The 22,802-nt window shown below is 42.4% G+C and overlaps 1 protein-coding gene across 1 annotated transcript in view; it reads right to left on the minus strand.

Annotated features, from left to right (window-relative positions):
• Positions 1-22,802, minus strand: part of Col4a3 (collagen type IV alpha 3 chain) — a 143,131-nt gene that overhangs the window by 37,402 nt on the left and 82,927 nt on the right. The window contains 16 exon segments of the mRNA XM_057761896.1: positions 793-885; positions 2,918-3,086; positions 4,261-4,443; positions 5,735-5,805; positions 7,059-7,154; positions 7,602-7,694; positions 8,153-8,317; positions 10,122-10,157; positions 10,448-10,532; positions 12,419-12,460; positions 14,334-14,387; positions 15,059-15,103; positions 16,309-16,368; positions 17,542-17,604; positions 21,623-21,700; positions 21,901-21,942. Of these exon segments, the coding sequence (XP_057617879.1) occupies positions 793-885; positions 2,918-3,086; positions 4,261-4,443; positions 5,735-5,805; positions 7,059-7,154; positions 7,602-7,694; positions 8,153-8,317; positions 10,122-10,157; positions 10,448-10,532; positions 12,419-12,460; positions 14,334-14,387; positions 15,059-15,103; positions 16,309-16,368; positions 17,542-17,604; positions 21,623-21,700; positions 21,901-21,942 (1,375 nt within the window).

Consider the following 22,802-nt stretch of genomic DNA (forward strand, 5'->3'; position numbering starts at 1 on the left):
CCACGTCAGTGAATTTCCTTCATTTGTTTTTCCTAAAGGAATGTCTGTGTTCTCTGTGTCCTCCCAGCGCTTTTTGGAAATTGTGAAATAAGTTTTAATGTAACATCGGCCTTTCTTTTCTATCCAGTGGACTAGAGGTCAAGAGCTGCTACAAATTTTACAAATGTAACTTCACAGGACAGTGGTGGTGCATGCCTTTAATCCCAGCCTCTGGAGGCAGAAGCAGTCTGGTCTAGAAAGTGAGTTCCAGGACAGCCGGGGCTGTTACACAGAGAAACCATATCTTAAAAAACCAACCAACCAACCAACCAACCAACCAACCAACCAACCAACCAACCAACAAACAAATGATATAACTTAATCATTTAAAAAGATCCTAAATATCTTGAGCGATATGTCTTCCTCTACAAATCAAAATTAAATTTCAAATACTTTTGTAGGTAAATCAAGTTTCAAATAAAGTTGCTGCGGGAAACACACTGATCCATGGGGTAGGTGCTGCTTGCTCTCCCAGCAGAAGCCATGGGGATCACTCTGCTCTATAACCTCTGTAAGCAACTATATCCGTTATTTTTTGGAACTGTTGCTTCAGAAGCACTAGGGAGCCTGTGGATACCCTCAAAGGACATCAGAAAACTCCCTGAACTGACTTTTCAGAATGGTTCCCACCTGTAGTCTCTTTCAGATCCAATGAATATATTTTTCCCCCCTAAAAATGGGAGTGGTATTTTCCGAGGAAAGTGAGAATGCCATCTGACGTCATGGAATGTATTTGGCAAGAGGGGTACTCACCAGGTAGACCTCGGCGACCGGCCTGCCCAGGGGGCCCTGGAGGTCCTGGGGGACCTGGAACTGGTGTTGATATGCCTGGTTCTCCTTTAAGACCTTAAGAAAAGACATGATTGTAGTATTGGGTTGTGCATTAAAGTATGTTTTTGCAACCATGGGAACTATTAAGAGAGAATTATAAACACATCCCAAGGAAAATAAAATCAAGCCCTGTTTCTGTGGGTTTCAAAAGTAGTTCAGGAGTAACCAGTCTGCAGAAACTTTCCTAGTTGATCTGCAAATATTCATAGGCATCTGTTTGAGCCTTGCTTTACTTAATAACCCTGCAGGGGGAGCTGGAGAGATGGTTCAGGGATTAAGAGCATAACTGCTCATCCAGGGGGGCCTGGGTTCAATTCCCAGCACCCTCATGGAAGGTCATAACTGTCTGTCAGTTCAGGATCTGACATTCTCACATAGACATGCAAGCAGTCAAAACATCAATGCAAATAAAATAAATAAATTATTAACAAAAAGAAATATAATAGCCCCGAAGGCTGGTCTATGAAATGAAAGCTTACTTGTTCCAGGAATTGATAGTAGGAGTGAAGTTGGAGAATTGTGGCAGGGTACCAGTTTATCAAATGGCTGGTATTCACGGAAAACTAGTGAGGTCAACTGAACAAAACAGCAAGTGTGACTCGGCACGTGGGGCCTGAATTTGAAGCTTGGCACTGCTGTTTGCAAGCTCCATGGGTGTGGACCTATTTCTTTTTTTTTTTTTTTTTTTTGGTTTTTCGAGACAGGGTTTCTCTGTAGCTTTGGAACCTGTCCTGGAACTCCCTTTGTAGACCAGGCTGGCCTCGAACTCACAGAGATTCGCCTGCCTCTGCCTCCCGAGTGCTGGGATTAAAGGCGTGCGCCACCACCGCCCGGCCGTGGACCTATTTCTTAACTTCTTTGAGAAGTTCCTTCTCTGTCACTGTGGAAATAATGATCACCTTGCAGAAAATTATTCAAGGCAATGCTCTGAAAATTGTGGCCAGTGTTAAACCATGTTTGTGATTAGTCCCTTCTCACCATTGTATGTTAATAATAATAAAAATGGCTTCATTCATAGCTATAAAAACATGATGGGAGAATTTGATAGGTTCATATTTAGAAAGAACAGAAGAGGATTGGATGAAGGATTGAGCAAGAGTCAATAAACTATGTAAAGGTCCAGGCAGTAAGTAATTTGGGTTTTGTAGCTCTGGTCTATTACAGCTACATAACTTGGTCATTGTTCAGTAGCCGCCGAGAAGACAAAAATGTGGCTAAATTCCAATAATCTCGTATGGCCACTGTAATTTGAATTCTATAAATTTTAATTTGTACCAGAATGTTATTAAAATCTTCTTCAATTGCTAAAAAAACTATAGGAACCCTTCTTAACTTTGGACAACATGAAATTCACTGATGGGCTAGGTTTGGGCTTCCATGTAGCATGCTACATCCCTGGATGAGAGCAACAGTCTCCAAGATTTAAAAAAATGTAATTAAATAAGCTTTACATACATGTGGATAAAAATATTCATTCACTTGATGACATATGAACACTACGGAGTAGTACCCGAATCTTGGTAAAGATGATGTGGACAGCATGGTTTCCAATCAATCACTGTTTAAGTGCTCACTGAAGTGATGAATACCACACAGGCATGACTTGTTGAAAACTCTCCACAATAGGGACCTATTTCTCCTGGACATGAAATTATTTCCAGGACCTGTGGGACACCATATCTTAGCTGTTTTGAAGTTTGGTTTGTAACCAGGAGTCACAGATACAAAGGAAGACGCTTCTTCAGATCAATTTATTCTAATTTAATTTACTTAGTTAGTTATTTATATTTTGCTTTTTGCCTCTCCCGAGTGTCTTGGAAAGTGTATTGATATCAGTCATAGTAAGCGACGATTACATGAAATTTCAGATGAACTGCCTGTTACGGGGGAGATGGATTTTCTCTGTCACGTCTTTCCCAATCTCCGAGGAGACAGATTTTCCAGGAACAGATTTATGTATATGTTCATTAGTTCTGAAAGAGCCTTGTTGGCTGTGAGAACCACTCCCCACTTTGCAGGAAAGCAAGACTGGAAAAAACTAACCAACCGGCTTCTCCAGGTGGTCCCGGGGCTCCAGGAACTCCTGGCGTTCCCTTTGGACCTGTTTCTCCTCGAGGTCCGTAGCCCGGTGGTCCAGCTGGTCCTGGGGGTCCCGGAGGTCCAGGTAATCCAGGAGCCCCTGGAGGTCCCTGGTCCCCTTTCCTTCCACTCAGGGCCTGTGACAACAGGAACATGTCCAGCAGTGTCTCAATACACTATTTCCTTACCGCAGGGTAGTCCAAGCTCAAACGGGGGGACCAGGGGGGCTGTCTGGGAATCCCTGGTCCTGTAGACACACCAGGAAAAATGTGCCTACTGTATCTATGTTCTGGGGAGTTGGATTCACCTTGTTAAGAGAATCTGTAAATGACTGATGAGCGTGTGTGTGTATGTGCATGCATACACACACACACACACACGTACATGTATATGTATGTGACTGTATCTTCAAACTTGCTTACCAAGTTCCCCAAACTGTCCCACTTGAGATCCTCTGTATTGAATAAATCTGATTAACCCTTTAGAAAAGTGGAAAAGTTGGCATTTTGTAGATTCACTTGGGCAAACTTCTCATAGGTACATTGTGGGACACCCGTGGTGTGTCTCCCTGTGACCTTTCCAGTTGAACGTGTGAGAAATTCTATCCCAGGAAAAGAATAACCTTTACACGAACTGAAATGTTTTAGATATTTTATCTCTCCATTTACCTAATATACCCCTAAATATTGTTTCTTGTATGCATTTACTTAGAAGAATAAGAACAGTCCCAAAAATATTTGCTAAAAATTTCCTTTGCTAGTAACTTTCTCTCCTTTCCTTTTCTCTTCTTCCTTTCCAGTCAGGCGCCTCTCCTTATTTTTGGAGACTGGATCTCACATGACCCATGTTGGCCTAGAACTTTCCATGTAACTAAGAATGACCTTGAACTTCTGCTATGACTTCCTCCAACTTGGATTATGGATATGGGCACTCCTGTCCCATTTATTCACCTTGAGGATTAAATTCAGTACTTCCTCTGTGTGCAGAAGGGCTCTGCAAACTGAGCCATATCTTATCCCATTTTTTGGAGTTTTTCTACAAATTCATTCGACCCACATATTGAGATACAGGGTGTGAACCAGCGTTGTTTTCAGCATAGAGTTTCAGTTGGGCTAAGCCATAGAAAGGAACTCATTTTGTCTAAATACTATGAGTATCTGCTTGGGTTATTACTGCTATTTTGAAGACCCCTTATTTTGTGGCTAGAATGAAGAACTACATAATTTTGGTGATCACATTATCTCCTGGATTCTGAGCATTTTATCACAGAGTGGAAAATGTAAAAAAAAAAAAAAAAATCTAAATACGAACCGGTTCACCTCTAGGTCCTGGCGATCCCTTTGCTCCTGGACTTCCAGGAATTCCATCGAAGCCCTTTCTCCCTGGCAGGCCTCTGAGCCCAGGTTCGCCTGGGTCACCCATTTGCCCCCAGGGTAGAGGTGTTTCGCCTTTGCTTCCTTTCAGTCCTGGGTGCCCTTGGTCCCCTGGGAATCCCTATGGTGACACAAAAGGGAGTCGGCCTTCTGTTCTGGTAGAACTGTCCTTGGTCAGTCTTAAAAACATTGTCAAGAACAACTTTTGAATTTTAATAAACAAGGACTTCCCCCTTAAAACACATTTAATATTTATGTGTTGACAGACATACGTAGTTGTATGTTTATATAAAACACCTAATATACACATACTATTAAATACATATGTTAGAGGTTGATTAGTTATTGTACACAAAGACCCGTGATGCTGCTCTCTGAAGGGTAAACAGCCCAGTGCCCGTATCAGAGACTGCCCAAGTGCCCGCCTTGGTCTCTGAGTCTCTCTTCTGCTTTAGAGGAAAATACTAGAACATGGATATCTTTTAGCAGACATTCCTTTTGGTGGAGGCGGGGAGGAGTGGTTGTAAAGACAGAGTCTCAAACTGTGGTCCAGCTGACATGGAAGTCCCAGCAATCCTGTCTCAGTATCCAGTGTTAGGATTACAGGTATAAGTCATCAAATTTAGCTGTTAACATGAACTTTTTTTGTGCCACAAATACCATGCCAAACATTTAATTTATTTTGTTTTGCTTTTTAATTTCCCAAACTGAAAAAGAAGCCACCTAGACATTTTAAGTCATTGGGATTAAAACAATAATTACTTCATTGACATAGTGGTAGAAATTCTATCTGCCATAGCATCATCAGAATTCAGACTATGTTCGAGTGTTGATAAATTCTAACATGCATCTCTTAGTTATCAAGTATAATAATAAATAGAATTAATGACAGGGTTGTAAATAACAGTAAAATGACAGATGATCAGTAATTGTAACAACTATATTGAGATATGAAGGCATATAAAGATATATTGAGGTATAAGCTACATACCATAAAATTGATCCTTTACAAGTATATATATTATATATATGTATATATATCTAAATATGTAGATATGTATATATGATTATATATCGGTAAAATTCAATGATTTTAACCATAATCAGCATTAAATCATCTTCATTGCACCCACAGATACCCTCAAATCCATCTATCGTCAATCCCGGTTTCTACACTCAGCCCCAGGCAGTAATCTAATCTCTATCTCTGCCACCACTAAAAATGACATGTGCATGAATAAATTCACCAATTCACTCATTTACTCAACAAGCACCTGTGACCACACCTTCCGTTTCCTGAGTTTAAAACCTACACTTTGCCATTCCCTGTGGACTCATGTGGGATGCAGTCATATTTCTAGAGAACTCAGCTTTCCAAGCTGAAACTAAAGTTTATAACCATGAGGTCTTACTTCAAATCCTGGGAGACCTGGGCTTCCATGGGACCCTGGGTTTCCTTTCATGCCAGGTGCACCTCGTCCTCCTGCAAAGCAATTGATTACGATCTGTTGAGCGGAGCAGTGCCGTGTATGGAGAAGACAAAACATTTCCTGCTGAGGACCAAAAAAAGAATTCCTATCCTGAACCGTCCATGCAGGCAAAGTGCTCAACCGGAACACTTAGATCCCAGCTTCCCAGCCCTCTCAACCTTGCAATTTTAAGGGCATATATATTATATATTTATTTTTCTTACAGTAAAAATAATATGTGCTCATTGAAAGAAAATTATACAAAAGAAAATAAAAACTGTGACTCTACCATAAAAAGTTAGCATTTGCTCAATTTTAGTATATATTGTAAATTTTCACATCCATAAATTCATGAGACTCATGTATATACTACTTTAGGATCATACAATATACCTGTCAACCTGTCGATAAGTATAGATGTTGAGATTCACTTCAAAACATTTTGACTGTTATCTATCTAGGTTATCATTTTATTTTATTTTATTTTATTTAGCTAAGTGCTGTTTTTCACCATGTAAGCTATGTTTTCAGCCTTTAGCCATTGTCATGAATGCTAAGCAGGTATGCTCAGATATATATAGCTCTCCAAATGTGCGATTCTCCTGTCTGTCCCAGAGATGAAAGGAAAACATAACCAATAATGTTTTTCCCCTTAAAAAATTGATCCAGCAATTTTTTGAATTAGAAATTAATCTAATGCTAAATAAAATAATTCGAGATTTTACATAAAAATCTTTCTTGTGAAAAAGGACTTAGAATGCTGGAGCCAAGTGCCTGGCAGGCTTCTCAAGTGTGCCCGCCCTTCAGGCTTTCTTAGCACCACCACCCCTACAGCTGTGGGCACGGCTGCTAATTTTTACCGCCCTCACCCCTTACAGGACAAGCAAATACTGCGGGTGTCGTCGACTCTCTCAAAAGTGGGACTGACCGAGAAGGACTCTGTGTTTGCGAAGGGGGTCCTTGCTTCCTCTGTGGGTCCCCTGCAGGACTCCCTTTACAATTCCGGGAGGGAGGAGGATTCACTAGCACTTAGTTACCCAAATGGAACTGGGGAAAGGTTGTCAGGCCTAGGAGATTTTGACTGACTTCGTGGTAACACAGTAACTTCAGAACTCTTCCTTTAAGTTGATTATGCCACTCACGCAACCTAACACCCTTTTTTAAGTTCATTATGCCACTCACTCAACCTAACACCCTTTCCAAGGTCCCAGTCTATTTACTTTTCTGTCCCCACAAAGCTGCAAATTTTCACGCAAAGTGTCCATACCTGGGGTACCTTTGACACCATCTAATCCTGGAAATCCGGGGAGACCAGGGGGTCCTGGGATGCAATGGACCTCTGTGCACGGAAGGCCTGGTTCTCCTGCAATGGGACAGTGCATGCATCGGATTCCAAGCCACACAGAGTGGCCAGAAAGGACAGGTATTCCCCACCCACTGTATTTATTTAAACATTTTTTTAATGTTGTGAAACTAATCCCGGTATTAATTTACATTTCTGTGTATGTTCTCTTGTGAGTTATGAGTCTTTGAGAGAGGAAAGTTGAGGAATCTACACACAAAGCATCTACTGTTTCGGTTTCTCCCTGTGCACCTAGGACAGACTCACTTCACAGGCTTAGCATGCTGATTTACTGACTTATAGATAAATGGATACTTCTAGGTACCTGGCTGGAAAAGAGGTAATTCTCTGATTATTTGAGATCACTGCTGCTTGGAGAGGGAAAATAATTGGTGAAGCCGTGATGGAAGTGGACTTTTTTTTTTTTTTTTTTTTTTTTTAACAGCATAACACTAGGTTTGAACTAACCTTTCGGCCCGCCAATTCCTGGGTCTCCTGGAGGTCCTATATTGCCTGGCACTCCACGATCACCAGGTGGTCCGGGTTGAAAAACAATGTCACCTAAGAAAAGACACCATCAGAGATCAGTTTTTTGTCTGTGTATATCAGTAGTTAGAGTGCTTGTCTGACGCATGATGCATGAGGCCCTGGGGTTCAATGATCAACACTGACACAACACAAAACAACAGTAACACTACCACTAAATACACACACACACACACACACACAGTTAATTTTATTTGCTTTTATCCAAAAAGCAAATTTTGAATATACATATGATTTTACATGCATTTCCTCCATCCTTCTTGTGAAAGCTGCACCTTTAGAAGTTTCTCTACAAGAGAAGATACATGCTTACAAAGATGTATTGTTGTTTTATTTATACTTTCTAGGTTGTACACAGGTAAGTGACCGTGTCTGAGTTTAGATGGCTTTGATGTGGCTGTCCTCAGGAAGTTCTGCGACACCTATCTGTCATAGGGCAATGGACTCCTAAATACTCCATTTTATAGCTTTACCTGGACGTCCTGGAGGTCCTGGTGGGCCTGGTGGACCTGGTGAACCCGGGCAGCCCAGGGGTCCAGGAGGGCCCACAGTGCCTTTTCCAGGGGGTCCTCTCTCCCCTTTACTTCCTTTCAAGCCTGGCCATCCAGGAGGTCCTCTGAGGCCAGGCCTTGACAGACCTTGGAAGAAAGAGCCATTTGTAGTGTTTTAATTTTTCTTCTGATGAATATGTTTATTTTTCAGTTGAAAACAGGAAAATAGATTCTTATTTACAAGAGTTGTGAAGCTGATAGCTAATTAAAGCTTGTAAAACAAAAGAGACTATCCTTCCTTCTTTGGCGGCCTTGTTAGATGGCGTCGTATTAAGACAAAGTGAGAAACAGCCCATTCCAACAAACTGACTCATGTGATTTGGTACAGGGTGCTGGAGCAGAGTCTGGGATGAGCTGTAAGTTTTATGTTCAATGACTTGTGAGGAGTTCTTGCACATGTGTTACTTTGTAATTTTTTTTAAATTAGAAACTAGAGGATGCTTAATTTTGACACTCTCAGATGAGAAAGAACAAGTTGCAATTGAAATGTATTTCCACCGTTAAAAGGTGGGGAAAGGTGGGCATATCTGCATAGAGATGCTAGGCTAGATGGTGTAGACCCAACCCTAAGTCAGCAATGTTGCGATGAGGGGCCATCTTGAACTTCTGCCTCACCAACATTTTAAGTGTTAGGAGGAGCTAAGAAACCAGCGGGGTTGTTAATTGAGCCCAAACCCAAATCCCGCTGATTGTAATCCTGCTTCAGAATCTTGTACCTTTCTGTTTACTGCCTTCTTAGAGGAGACAGTGCTTTACTTAGGGTCTTGGGGTGGAGAAGGAAGTTTCAAATTCTCATTGAGAAGCTGCTCATTCTAACTTCAGGAGATACCCACCCCTAACATGCATACATAAGTTTATATATATTCTAGTTTCAGGAGATAGCACTACTACCAACATAAGTCTATATAAATCCCAGCTTCAGGAGCTACCCACTGTTAAAGTGTATACATACGTATGTATACATTCTAACTTCAGGAGATACCCACTGTTAACATGTATACATATGTCTGTATACATTCTAGCTTCAGGAGCTACCCACTGTTAACATGTATACATACGCCTGTATACATTCTGGCTTCAGGGGATACCCACCACTAACATGTATATGTGTGTGTGTGTGTGTAGTATGTATGTGCAGGAATATACAATATTTGTCAATTTCTATATCTGTTAAATTTAGTTCTTTTAAAAAGAACATAATGCGGGGGCTGGAGAGATGGCTCAGTGGTTAAGAGCATTGCCTGCTCTTCCAAAGGTCCTGAGTTCAATTCCCAGCAACCACATGGTGGCTCAAAACCATCTGTAATGAGGTCTGGTGCCCTCTTCTGGCCTGCAGACATACACACAGACAGAATATTGTATACATAATAAATAAATATTTTTAAAAAAAAGCTTAGCTTTTTTTTTAAAAAAAAAGAACATAATGCAATCACCATTGATGGGTTCTTGTGAAGCCATCTCTAATGCTATTCTTTATCTTTAGGAGATAAAGAATAACTCCAGAGACAGAAATGTAAAACTTTACAGAAAAAAAAAATGTCATGCATGGGAGTGCACGCTTTTAATCCCAACACTCGGGAGGCAGAGGCAGGCGGATCTCTGTGAGTTCGAGGCCAGCCTGGTCTACAAGAGCTAGTTCCAGGACAGGAACCAAAAAGCTACGAAGAAACCCTGTCTCGAAAATTAAAAAAAAAAAAAAAAACCCTCGAGTGTCACTTTAACGCCTGTGGCTTTGCCAGCGTGGGCCACAGGGATAACTATTAAAAAGCTAGAAACCCATTGAGATCAGCAAAGGCAAATCATCTTTTACAAATCGTATGAAATCACAAAACAGTGGCTTTCCCCTCTTTAATAGCATTTTTATGTGTACTCAAAAGAAACACAAACATACCAGGGTTTCCAGGAACTCCAGGGGGACCACTAGGACCTGGGAATACATTACATCAATTAATTGCTTGCCCAACTAGAGACACTCCCTGTCCAGTTTTAAAAATCTTCTATGACAGTGTCACTATAGTAACCATTCAACTTCTAGGGTATACCACTTACAAAATTTCCATGAAAAATATGAAAATTGGAAACACAAAAAATATCTCCACTGACGTAAAGTAGGAATTCCCCCTCCTCCCTCACCTGGAAATTCTCATAGCTCTATAAATAAATTCTGCTCAGCGCTTTGAAAGAAAGACAGAACAATGGTAATAAATACATCCTCACCCTGTGGGCCATGAGCACCTTTGGGCCCAGGTGGGCCTGGCATTCCTTTGTCTCCCTTTTCCAGGTACGCATCATAATATTCTGTCTTAAAGGAGAAGGTAGAGATTAAATAGGAACGTTACTGCTCACCAACCCCCTTTTCTTCAGTCTTTTCATTTGGGCTTAAAAGAGAATTTCCTTGTTTTCCTGGGTTCAGAGGTTTTGATATTAGCAGAAATACGGTGGCCATGCCCATATGAGTGGATAGATATTAGGGCAAAGATCACCTTTCTGATGTCATCACTTATACCATAGGCTTTCAGCTAGAACTACATTTAGTTTAATTATGCTTTTTAAATTTTGTTTTCTTTCTGTGATGGGAATCAAACTCAGGGCCTTGTGCTTGGAAGCGCTGGGTCACACGGCTACATCCTTAGCCCTAGAAACACGACTTATTGATGTGTCTCAACCACCACATTATGTATTTGTTCAGTTACAAAATAAAGCAACAAGAACTTTCATGGAAGCTTCGTCTATTAAATCACAGAAGTTACCAGCAGCAATGACATAATAGGGCTCATCATAAATTTTACAGTTATGTGTACGGATGCCAGGTATTGGGCTCGGCTAGAGTTTATGATTTCACAAGCAAAGTAGCCCATCATACTTTCCTAGCATAAAAGATATTTGGCAGTAACTTGCATCTGAAATAGAAAGATACCGATTCTTGGGACCCATTTTCATTCAGTGAGTTAAGCTTTGTAGCTTGGAGGTCTGAGAACTGCATTTTATTTATTTATTTTATTTTTTTATTTTTTATTTGGTTTTTCGAGACAGGGTTTCTCTGTGGTTTTGGAGCCTGTCCTGGAACTAGCTCTTGTAGACCAGGCTGGTCTCGAACTCACAGAGATCTGCCTGCCTCTGCCTCCCAAGTGCTGGGATTAAAGGCGTGCGCCACCACTTGAGAACTGCATTTTAAAAAGTGGCTTATATTGTGTATGTGCCTGGTCCTCAGAAGAGGGCAATGGATTTCCTGAACTGGAGTTACAAATGATTATGAGCCATCATGTTTGTGCAGGGTGTTAAGCCAGGGTCCTTTGCAAAGTTAACTTTGCTTAACTGTTACCCATCTCTTCAGCATCTCACTTTAATTATATGTGCATGTAGGTGCAGATTTCCAAAGTGACTAGAGGCTTAGGTCCCCTGAGCTGGGATCACGGGTAATATGTGCTGCCCAGAGTGGGTGCTAGGAACCGAACTCAGGTCCCCTGAAAGAGCAGTAGGCACTCTTAACCTTTCTCCAGCCTTGAGAGCTACATTTCTAAAAAATCTAGCTCATGACTCTTTGCCATCCTGGGTCATTTGTACAGCCTGTACAGTCGGACAGAAAAACCCTGCCAACCACACTGGCTAGGAGACTGACTGCTTGGGGTGAATGAGCAGATGCCAGAACTGAGAGCCAGCGGTCCCTCTCATTCGTCTCACATGCCCTGCAGTGTCATCAAATCATGTCTGTGCCAGGCAGGGTGGTGGAGCTTGGGTTGCAGGGACAGATTCTTGTTGACCTGCCTTAAACTCAAGGCAGAGCTTCAGCTGCCATACTAATAGAAGGTCCGGTCTCTCTTGTTCCTAGGTACCCTCGCTGTCTTCAATAGCAACCTTCTTATTCCACTTTGACAACAGAGGAAGAGGATCACCTTGGACAAACTGTGATGAGGCAAAGTTTTTTTTTTTTTTTTTTTTTTTTTTTGTGTGTGTCAGAGTCCAAGATGGGCTTTATTACTGCACTCTAGGAATCAAACATAATCAAATCGAAATATTTATCCATTGCCAAATGGATAAATAATGATGACAACTAGTCTTCGCCTTGGCTTGATGAAAATGAATATGCTCTCAGATTCATTATAACAGTTAATGAGAAATGGTGATTCAAAATTTGCTCAGTACTTGGAAGAACTTAACTACGATAGTGTTCTCTCTACTTGCACTTACTGGACCAGGGAATCCTGGAGGGCCAATGTCTCCTTTCCATCCCTGTAAAGAAAGACATTGCAGGTGAATATGCAAACCCAAAGGAGCATATTTAATAAACAAAATACAAGGCTAAACAATAAGTTAATGGTCACGGCCATGTCATTTAGGTATAATGTGCGAACCAGATTACAGGGGCGTTGCCTTGAAGTCATCTTTTTGGCCAGCCCTTGTCTAGGTGGAGTTTTCTCCAAGGCTGGGAAGAAGGCAATGCTAGCCTGTCTCTTCTCCACCTTCCTTCTGTGCTGCCTTTACCACATGGTCTCTAGCCTTACACATCCTCACACAGACTGTAGGTGTAGGATAGCCAGGCCAGGGTTGTAGTTAATGTCCAATGTAACCAGCCTTCGTTTCGAGAGGGCAATCCAAAATTCTTCCAGGACTGGCTATTAAAAAGCAGACTTGGAGCAGAGTATATATCATTGCTCATGTGAATTATCTGTGAACATCGGCAGCATGTCAGAGGCAGGTGATATACTACACAGTTAGGTGATTAGGGATTGGGACCTTTCAGGGACACATGACCCAGGCTGAGGTCCCAGGGTCCAGACTATACGACCTCAGATGACCAGATGGATTCCTGCTATTGATACCGTGCTCATAGGGAGCTGATACCTCTCTAGAGTCCTGAGCCAGCCGATGTCAACTTCAACTACACAGAACAATGTTTTATCTCTTCCTTAAGAACCTTCTCGGAATGTTTATCTGTCCTTTCATATTAGCAAATACGTTCAACAGCTAAGCTTTTTTTTTCTTGCTTCTATTATAATGTTACTCTCCAGCATTTAAAAGAATGTGATTTTCAAAAAAAAAAAAATAGACCACAAGAGTTTTTCATTTCTTTTCAAGCTACTATCAATTATCAACAAAATACATTTATTTTATTCTATGGGGAAATCTCCCTGTTTAATTCAAGAGTGAGCAAGCTTGCTTTACCAAGGCACAGACAGCACTATGATAACCAGCACTGTTGGTGGGAGAGAGAGAGAGAGAGAGAGAGAGAGAGAGAGAGAGAGAGAGAGAGAGAGAGAGAGAGAGAGCACGAGCCAGGGGAAAGACCAGAGAGGAGGAGTCTGCTCAGTGTCCATAGTTCGGACTGCACACATTAACCAAACCAGCACTGAAGACTGAGGACATTTCACGATTCCTGGCCAAAGGTCAAGCTGCAGCTTTTAATCTTACTACTTTGTTAACAGTAACTAAATTTTTAAATTAAGCAATACATATGGGCCGGCAAGATGGCTCAGTGGGTGAAGCGACTTGCCACCAAGACTGGCTATCCAAGTTGGATTCCCCATATGGTAGGAGAGAGAAGCAACTCCTAATGAGTTGTCCTCTGACCTCCACGTGTGCGCTCTGGTTCACGTGCCCCTCCCCCAACAAATAAATAAACGTGAAACGGAAAACAACACACCAACAACACTCTGAAGGAGGCTGAAATTTAGAAAGACAGACCGGAAGGGACCTGTGAACCATAGTGGGTGAGAGCTTGGATTCCACGCCCGGGGAAAGTAACCACAGTCCCACGGTGGTGAGGAAGGGAGGAGAGTCCACGAGTGCCTGCCGTGTGATAGGCTTCCACAGAAGACAATTTTCTCATCTGTGGAATGGGACTCGCCCCCATTTCCCAGGAGTGACTTGGGGATCAAGTAGGAATATCTGAGAAGCATTCCGCTGGGGACAGGAAATACTCAGTAATACTGATGACTTTTGCTATATGGTTGTAGGAAACCTGAGAAGACAAACTCAAAAAATTCACTTCAGTTCAACATTGGCTTATTCTGATAAAGCCTGTGATTGCAATTCCTTATTCTCCTTATTCCTGGGAAGGTAGGCAATACCAACCAGTTGGAAAAGGATAAAGAAATGATGTTACCTTAATGCCAGCTTCACCCCTTAACCCAGGAAAGCCCCTGTTGCCCTTGGCTCCCTATAGGAAAAATAAAAGGGCAGAAGATGAGAAGACATGAGTCAGTTGCATCTCTATGAAGCAAGTACAGCAGGAACTTTTAATTTTTAAATATTTAAAATTATTTTTCAAAAGCAATATGTAATAGTCATATACACTTTTGGTATACAATGGGATGTTTCGAGATCTCACCAGTTCTGATCTATATAATCACATTTTATCTACCAGATTTTGTACTTTGTGTACTGATCAGGTGAGGGAACTAATCAATCCACCCCCTCAACTGTCTGTCATTTTGTCATGGTGTTAAAGATCTTCCTAACTTATTTCAAGTAGACAACACACTCGTGTTGATTCTAGTTACCTTACAGTAAGATTGTGTCTGGGAGCAAAGGTAACTTCTGCATCCATTGACCAACCACTTCCTGTCCCTCCAACTCACCACACCTCCCAGTCCCTGGGATCTACTCTGCTACTCTGAGAGATCAGCGGCTGTGGATACTGTATCTGAGAAGACTGAGCAGGATTGGTCTTGCACTGTCTGGCCTGTCATTAGGTGTGTTCAGCTGGCCTTTTCCCAGTGGGTCTATAGAGCCAAGTGTAGTCTGTAAAAGCTGAGATCACCTCATGACTCTCAAATAACCTTCACCTAGTATCACGCTGCTTCCAGGATATCAACAGGCTTGCTTTACCTCAGTGCCAGGGAAGCCAGGAGCACCATCTTTTCCAGGTTTTCCCTAAAACGAAACCATTTAAGTTTTACTAATGTTAAACAGGTTGACTTTAGTAAACAGAGAAAACATTTATGATATAATTTCCTTTTGACATAAGACAAGAAAGCCCCAGGGAGGTTCCTCACTGTCTGATTTTGTAAGGTAAGACTCCCGATCTTACAGATGATGGGTGTCTCTTCCCAGGAAAGAAGATGCCAGGTAAGATCAGTGATTAGAGTCAAAAGGAGGGAGAGAAGACAGCTAAGCTTTGAGTGGAGTCCATGAGCCATCCTGACACTGGAAGGAGACCCAGGGAAGCACCAAGCAGAGAGGTAAATAAGGAATTTAGAGAGAAGGAAGTGCTTATAACTTAGTGATTTGAAATGCAATTTCTTAAATCCTAGATAAATATTTAAATATTGCGGTGTCTGAGCAGACATGGCCCTTTCTGAGAGATTAAAATCAGGCAAGCTATATCACTTTTCCTTGAACATCCCCACTCCACTTGCCCTGCCTCAACCCATACTTTTTAGGGTTTTTACATGCTATATCTGTTTAAATCTTCCAAAATGGAGCTGAGTTGGGAGTGACCCCAATTGTTTCTGGGTTCCAAACATCCCACTTCCAGACACACTTAGGGAGCTGTTCTCTCTCTAAGCTGACTGCTTCTGTTGCTGTCATCCACAGGAGCCCCCTGACTGTGTGTGTGCGTGTGTGCGTGTGTGTGCGTGTGTGTGCGTGCGTGTGCGCGTGTGTGTGCGTGTGTGTGCATGCGTGTGCGCGTGTGTGCGTGCGCGTGTGTGTGCGCATGTGCGTGCGCGTGTGTGCGCGTGTGTGTGCGTGTGCGTGTGTGTGTGAGTGTGTGTGTGCGTGTGTGTGTGTGTGTGTGTTCGGTTTCTTCTTAGATGTCATTAGCCTGACATTGCATGGGACTGTACCTCACTCCTTTCCCCTTTCACAGAAGATCATCATTTCTTGGACAGAATAGGTCTGGTACCCAGAGAAGAAGTGATGTAGAGATACGGTCCTGCCCCAGCTTTCTGAAGTCCCTGGAACTTGTTTTAGGCTTGAAATTTTCAAATATTTAGAAAAATAAATCCCTCCACCAAAACTTAAAAAAAAATTAAAAAAAAAAAAACATTTCTAGTTGGAGCATCTCACTCTGTGACCCAAAGAGTCCCAAGTCCTGCCTTCCTTGGGCTACACGTGATACTGAGTTGCCACCTTACCCTTGGACCAGGTTCTCCAGGAACACCCTTTTCTGATCCATAGGAGTCTCCAGGTGGCCCCTGTGTGATCAGAGTTATGGAATGCTTTAGAAACGTACTTTCTGATTTTGTACCTTCATGATTAATAATTCATCCATTCTATTGGGCATATTTAAAATTAGGTAATCTATAAGTCTTATGATAAGATTGAGTTTTATCTTAAAAACTGTGGCGGGAAAGCTGAAGTTGTACCTATTCACACTTGATGGCTTCTGGCAGGGTGGGAGTGGGGGAAGACTCAGTTTTCTTTAAGGGGTCGGTGTCACTGGGAGTTTGATCATGCTCCAGTGAGCACATGGGTAACTCAGATTGGACTGGTGAGGGACAATTCTGTATTTTGTCAATTATGTTTTAAATAAACACTGATTGGTCAGTAGCCAGGCAGGAAGTAGAGGCAGGGCAATGAGAACAGGAGTATTCTGGGAAAAAGAAAGTTCTTTCCACAGTCCTGTCCAGATACCGAAGAAGCAGGATGTGACCTGCCCCGCTGAAAAAGGTATTGAGCCATGTGGCTAACATAGATAAGAATAATGGGTTAATATAAGTTATAAGAGCTAATAAGAAGTCTGAGCTAGTGGGCCAATCAGTTTTATAACTTATGGAGACCTCTGTGTGATTTTCTTTGGAACTTGTCGGCTATGGGAACTGGGCAGGACATTGGACTTGGTAATTTTTTCCTTCTTTTGTTTTGGGGAAGATCATATGGTTCAGGAGTAGACCTGGGAGGACTGGGAAGTGAATATGATTGGGGTGCTTTAGGTGAAATTCCCAATTAATCAATAAAAATATTATATAAAAAGAATTAGTTTTAAATTGATATTCAGAAGCAGGTGCTATAGTCAAGTCAGACCTAAAATAGAGCAGAGATTTCACCTAGAAAAGGTCTCAAAAATAATTTTAGAATATTCCTGGGCTCTGTGTTTTAGTCAACATCAATATTTAAAGACTGATCATTCATCAGAATATGGATAAAGATAGTAATAATAGTACTCAATGGTTTACTGATAAAGAAGAAGGCCCATGGTAGGGGCGTGTTCAGAAGAGTTATGGGAGTGGGAGAGGAGTCATGAGTAAACATAAATCATGATGCATTGCATATCTGTACAAAATTGTCAAGGAAAAAAATATTCTTAACAATATGTATTAAGGCTCTTTTTTATGTGTCATAGGAATAAAATGTCTTAAATAACCTACCAAGGGTCCGGGACGCCCAGGTTCACCCATCTCTCCCGTATCTCCTTTCTCCCCCTTGAAGTCCTGTTGCAAATACAATTCAAGGTCATTATCACAAACCAACCAAATACGATTAAACCAGTTGTAAGAAATACCCTCTGTCCAGTGAAACTAGATGTGAAAACCAGTACTGGGCCTCATGACAAGAGCACATGGTTCTTCTTATTTCTCACCTTTTACATTTAAATATGAGCTCATGTTAATACAACCTTTCAAAAGAAAAGGAACCCCTTGTGTATCTCCAGTAGAGATGTAACAGTAACTGTGTTAGTTACTGTTACATCTGCCAGCCAATAAAGGTGTAAGATCAGAGTTCTTCTACAACTCTGTTTCTAATCATTCACTACAGTTAACTGAAACAGATAACAGAAAAAAACAAACATCGTATGGTAATCGGTAGAGCTCAGACTTCTAAACTCTTTTAAGGTCAGGATATAGATATGATTATTGATGGTTTTCAAAACATTCTGTCACCTTTGGTGAAGATGTGCTATATCCTTTATTAAAATGTGCTTTTGTCCTGGGGAATTAGATCAGGAGAGCACCTGAGCCCTGGTTCAGTCCTTGGCCCTGGTACAGGCACCACAGGGATCGGACCAGTATTATCTCAGCATGGTATCAAACCTTAAACAACAGACCAGTCTGGGCACTAACCTTAAATCCACTCATCTGAAGCTCAGGATTAGTAAAATAGTCTACCGATAGTCTGTTGCCTGCCCTCCAAGTGCAGGTGATACTGCTGACTTGCTCTTTCGTGCACTTTTCCTAGGAGATGATGCTAAAAGAACGTCATTGAGTGTTTGAAGCACCCTTTAAAAAGGTAGCTTAATTTATCTATGCTTCTTTGGGAATTTTGAAGAAATCTGATCTTTCGGAAGAGGAAGTGTTGTGAGAGGTGGGAACTCTGCCCTGTGTGTATATGGTTAGCAAAAAAAGGTGTTCTGAGAGTGCAGAAAATTAAGTATCTTTTGGATCAGATTACATTATACTTATTTAACCAAACCAGCTTTCTGTAAGTACATTCATTCCTAATGCATTCAAATTACTTTTATTGGTACAATACTTTTCTCCTTCCCACCCCAACACATTTTACTAATTACTTGGGAATTTACTAAAATGCACCACAATACACTCTTTTTCCATTCCTCCCAGGTCAGCCCTCCCACTTTTGCACCCCACCATTTTTGCCCCCCAAAACTACCTAGTCCAGTTTGTGTTGCTTATATACTCATGGGAGTATGGTCAAACTCCTAGTGGCCAGTCCCTTAAAGAAAACCGAGTCTGTCCCCAACCCTCTGCCAGAAGCCAACAACTGCGAAGAGCATCTTTATCACAATTTTTAAGCTTCCTGTATGTTTCTTTTGTTGCGTGAGGGTGGAGGTTGTCACAGAGGCCTTCAATGTCTCTCATTCTCTGTGATGAGTCTGCAGTCATGAATATCACTGCAAAAGGAGCTCCCTTGAACCTAGCAGCTCACAGCAGCATGGATCATAGACTTCCACAAGGTTTCTGGTGGCAGTTCAGATCATAGACACCCACCCTGGTCCCTGGTGGCAGCACATATTATAGCTATCAATATGGTCTCCCACAGCAGAACATGGATCATGGATGCCAGCGTAGCCTCTGGCCCTGGCTTTGATCATGGATATTCAAGGCACTATGGTCCATGCATGGAAGTCTTCTGAGGAGACTTATACCAGAAAAAGAACCATTTTTCATCTCATCTATTTTGCTGTTCAGAGTCAGTGTGTGTGTGTGTGTGTGGGGGGGGGTGTCAGGTCAACCACGTGAGTCCATGTTGTCAGTCAAGAGACATGCTACAGCCAGAGTCATGCAGATCTGAGTGGCCTCTGCCATGGTGACATCCAGACCAGAGGTACAGCTGAGGACCATGACTGGGTTTGTGAATCTAGGATCAGTATTGATGTTTGAGGTTCCTGTTACCATTGAAGGCCATTTGGAGGCCTGAGATCTGTAGCCAAATTAATGTCCGAGGGCCATGCTGTTGAGGATGCTTGCGATCTGCTACCGAGGTCAATGGACATCTAGGCCTAGTTGCTGCTGAGGACCATGTCTAGGTCTATGTTTCCACCAAAGGTTGCACAGAAGCCCAGGGTCATGGCCACAACATGTCTTGATGGTATTCAGGAGGTGCGACACCACCAGAGTCATCCTGATCTGGGTGACCTGTGCTTTCACCAAAAGCCAGAATGTATTCTGGGCCCAAGCTGCTGCTGAGAGCCATGTCTGGATCCCTGGTCCTGGTGCATTTGGGATCTTTGTTGATGTCTGTGGCCCATGTGCCCTCATGGGGCCATGGAAACCATGCACGGTGGAATCAGAGGGACATGCAGAGCTGACTCTGCACTTTGCCGGCCCTGGGATAGCGGGCCCTGTCCTTTGCTGGATGCTGCAGTGAGAGAGCTACTCCCCACATGGGCCCATCCCTTGCCACAGGTTGGGGATAGCTGACCCTGATGGCATGGGGCATAAGGGAGTTGGCTCCACTCCTCGCTTGAGTTGGGTGGCCCCAGGGGCCTGGACTAACGAGCTCAACTACCACCCAGGCTCACAACCAGGCTTGGGGTTGGCCCACTCTAACATCTACACCATCTTGGATTTTTGGGAGTCCATGAAAGACCTTGTGGAACTGTAATGACAGGATCTCCATGATTCAGGGCAGCTGAGGAATATCCAAGAGGAGTTCTGTGAGGGTCCAGTGGTGATGGTGTGCAAGAAACCAGAGTCCCCAAACCAGACCAGAACTCACTGCAATGAACATTCCAAGTAAAGCTGATTGGGAAAGAGGGTCTACTGTGTGACACACCACGGTTCCCAGTGCCACCAGGAAGAATGAAGAGGTGCTGGAGAGGTGGGGAAGAGGGAAGAGGGAAGAGGGAAGAGGGAAGAAGTTTGTTGTTGTTGTTTTATTTTCTCCTCTTTGTGTTTGTTTGCTTTTTTTTTTAATTTTTCATTTGCAAGGGAGAGGGCAGGAGAGGGAGGAACTAAAAGGTGGGGTGCGTGATGTGAAATTCCCAAAGATGCAATAAAGAAATTATGTTTTAAAAAGTGAAAATAAAAAGCACAGGGGTAAAAAAAGATTGGCAGTGATTGCGGTTGCCCGAGTCAGTGAACGTTAAAGCCACTGAGTTGAACATAATGTGTGAATATTATAAGCTGTATATTATAATACAAAAATTCTTAAGATTCCTTTAAAATGGGCATTTTATATTTAAATCTATGTATACAATAGTCTGTCTGTGTGTATGCCTGCAGGCCAGAAGAGGGCACCAGACCCCATTACAGATGGTTGTGAGCCACCATGTGGTTGCTGGTAACTGAACTCAAGACCTTTGGAAGAGCAGGCAATGCTCTTAACCTCTGAGCCATCTCTCCAGCTCCTCAACTAAACTGTTACTGAAAGCAATTAGATGTAATTTTCAGGGTTTAGTTTCTTGGTTAATTCCATACCATCTGAGTTCTTTATTTACCCTCCCAGACTTCCCAAGCCCAGGTTAGTGCCTGGATTGGTGTATGTACTGTGAATTCATTTCCTAACCACGCAGTTCAGCTCCATAGCCTGGCTTTCATAGTCATCCCACTACAGGAGCAAAAGCAATCAGTGACCAAATGATGAGGAGCAGCGCTCTTGGAGAAGACTGAGTGTGTCCTTGGGGTTACAACGGCCATGCCAAGGGTCCCGTTAGATTGTAGTATGCCTCTACCCTGTCTATAGGTCATTGCCATCCTATTGTATCAAAGCCACACATACTGTGTTAGGGGCGATAAGAGGGAACAGGGAAGAGCGCGAACAGAATCGGGCCATTGCCTTGGAGTCACAGGGTTCTACTTCTCCATTTAACTTTTCCATCCCTCACCATGAAAGATATTGGGAAGAACTAAACTGAGATATTCAGGCTGGCCAGGAGTGGGGAACTGGGACTAACAAGGATCATAATGGAGCTTGTAGAAGAGATGAGGGATCATCAAGATGTCTTTCCAGAAACAAAGAACAACCATAGTCACAAAGCTACAGCCTTACCGATGTGTTGTTTGGGTGGATGAGTGTAACAATCACTGTTCCTTGCAGCCCAGGAGGTCCTGTCAATCCTTTCACACCCTAAAGACAGGTACAGCAGAGAATGAGAGCCACACAGCATCATCAACACAGCAGATTTACCCTCTCAAAGGCCTGTTTCCTCTCCCACCTCCTATACCACAAAAGTCAATTCAACCCTGCCCACAAATTAACTAGAGGGAAATGCCCTGGGGAGCGTGTGTCTTCTGACCCACTAACACACAAGGTGGCATGCCAATTACCCTTTCTCCTTTTTGTCCGATGGCGTTATCACCCATATGACCCTGTAAGAAAACATGAAATGCCATTGTTAGGTCTCAGGAAGTCCATATGTCTAGAACTGAGTTCAAGCTGAACTATGTATAGAAGGATTTCTGAAAGTTAGATAAAAGCCAGCATTCCTCAGGAACTTATAAGACGTCTCCCCCAAAAGCCATTTCTCTTGGATCTGGCAGAAGGGGACATACGATTTCACTGACATGACCCTGGGGTTGCATATCAGAACCCATGCCCCAGGCTCCTCAGTCCTTACTCACGAGTATTTGTTAGACATTTCAAAGGCCCCCTCTCCTCCCTCCTTCCAGATACCAGCTTGTTCTCTCTATATAGACAGAGTGTCCCTCCACACCAAGCAATCTATTGCTGTCTTACTATCTCCACTCTTCTCTCTTGCCCTCTCCCTCTCTTGATTCTGTGATCATGTCCAGTGTCCAATCAGCAGTCTTTTTTTCTCTGCTCTGGGCTATTCCAGGTGTCTCTGGATATTTTTTCCTCTCTTACTAATAATGAAAGCCTTCACTCTAATAATGGAACAGTCTTGTTGACAGTTTCTTTACTGCACCTTCTCCTCTACAGTTATTATGTTTACAAAATAAATATGAATAATTGGGATTCATTAACATTTCAGTCTTTGTAAGTGAAGACATATATTCATCTTAGTTTTGAAATTATAAAGCTTCATTACTACTTTTATAGAAGAACAGCAACGTGTTTCTTTTAAAGGTGACAGTTTGGGGACCCAGGAAATTGGAGAACCCACTGAATATAACGGATGTCACATTGCTGGTGGGGAGCGGAAACCAGCACAAAGGGAATTTCTCTGGCTAAGCGCCTGTCTGGTTTTGAGCCCATTGACCGGCTACTT

The sequence above is a fragment of the Chionomys nivalis genome, chromosome 2 (genome assembly GCF_950005125.1).
Source record: "Chionomys nivalis chromosome 2, mChiNiv1.1, whole genome shotgun sequence".
Taxonomy (NCBI): Eukaryota; Metazoa; Chordata; class Mammalia; order Rodentia; family Cricetidae; genus Chionomys; species Chionomys nivalis.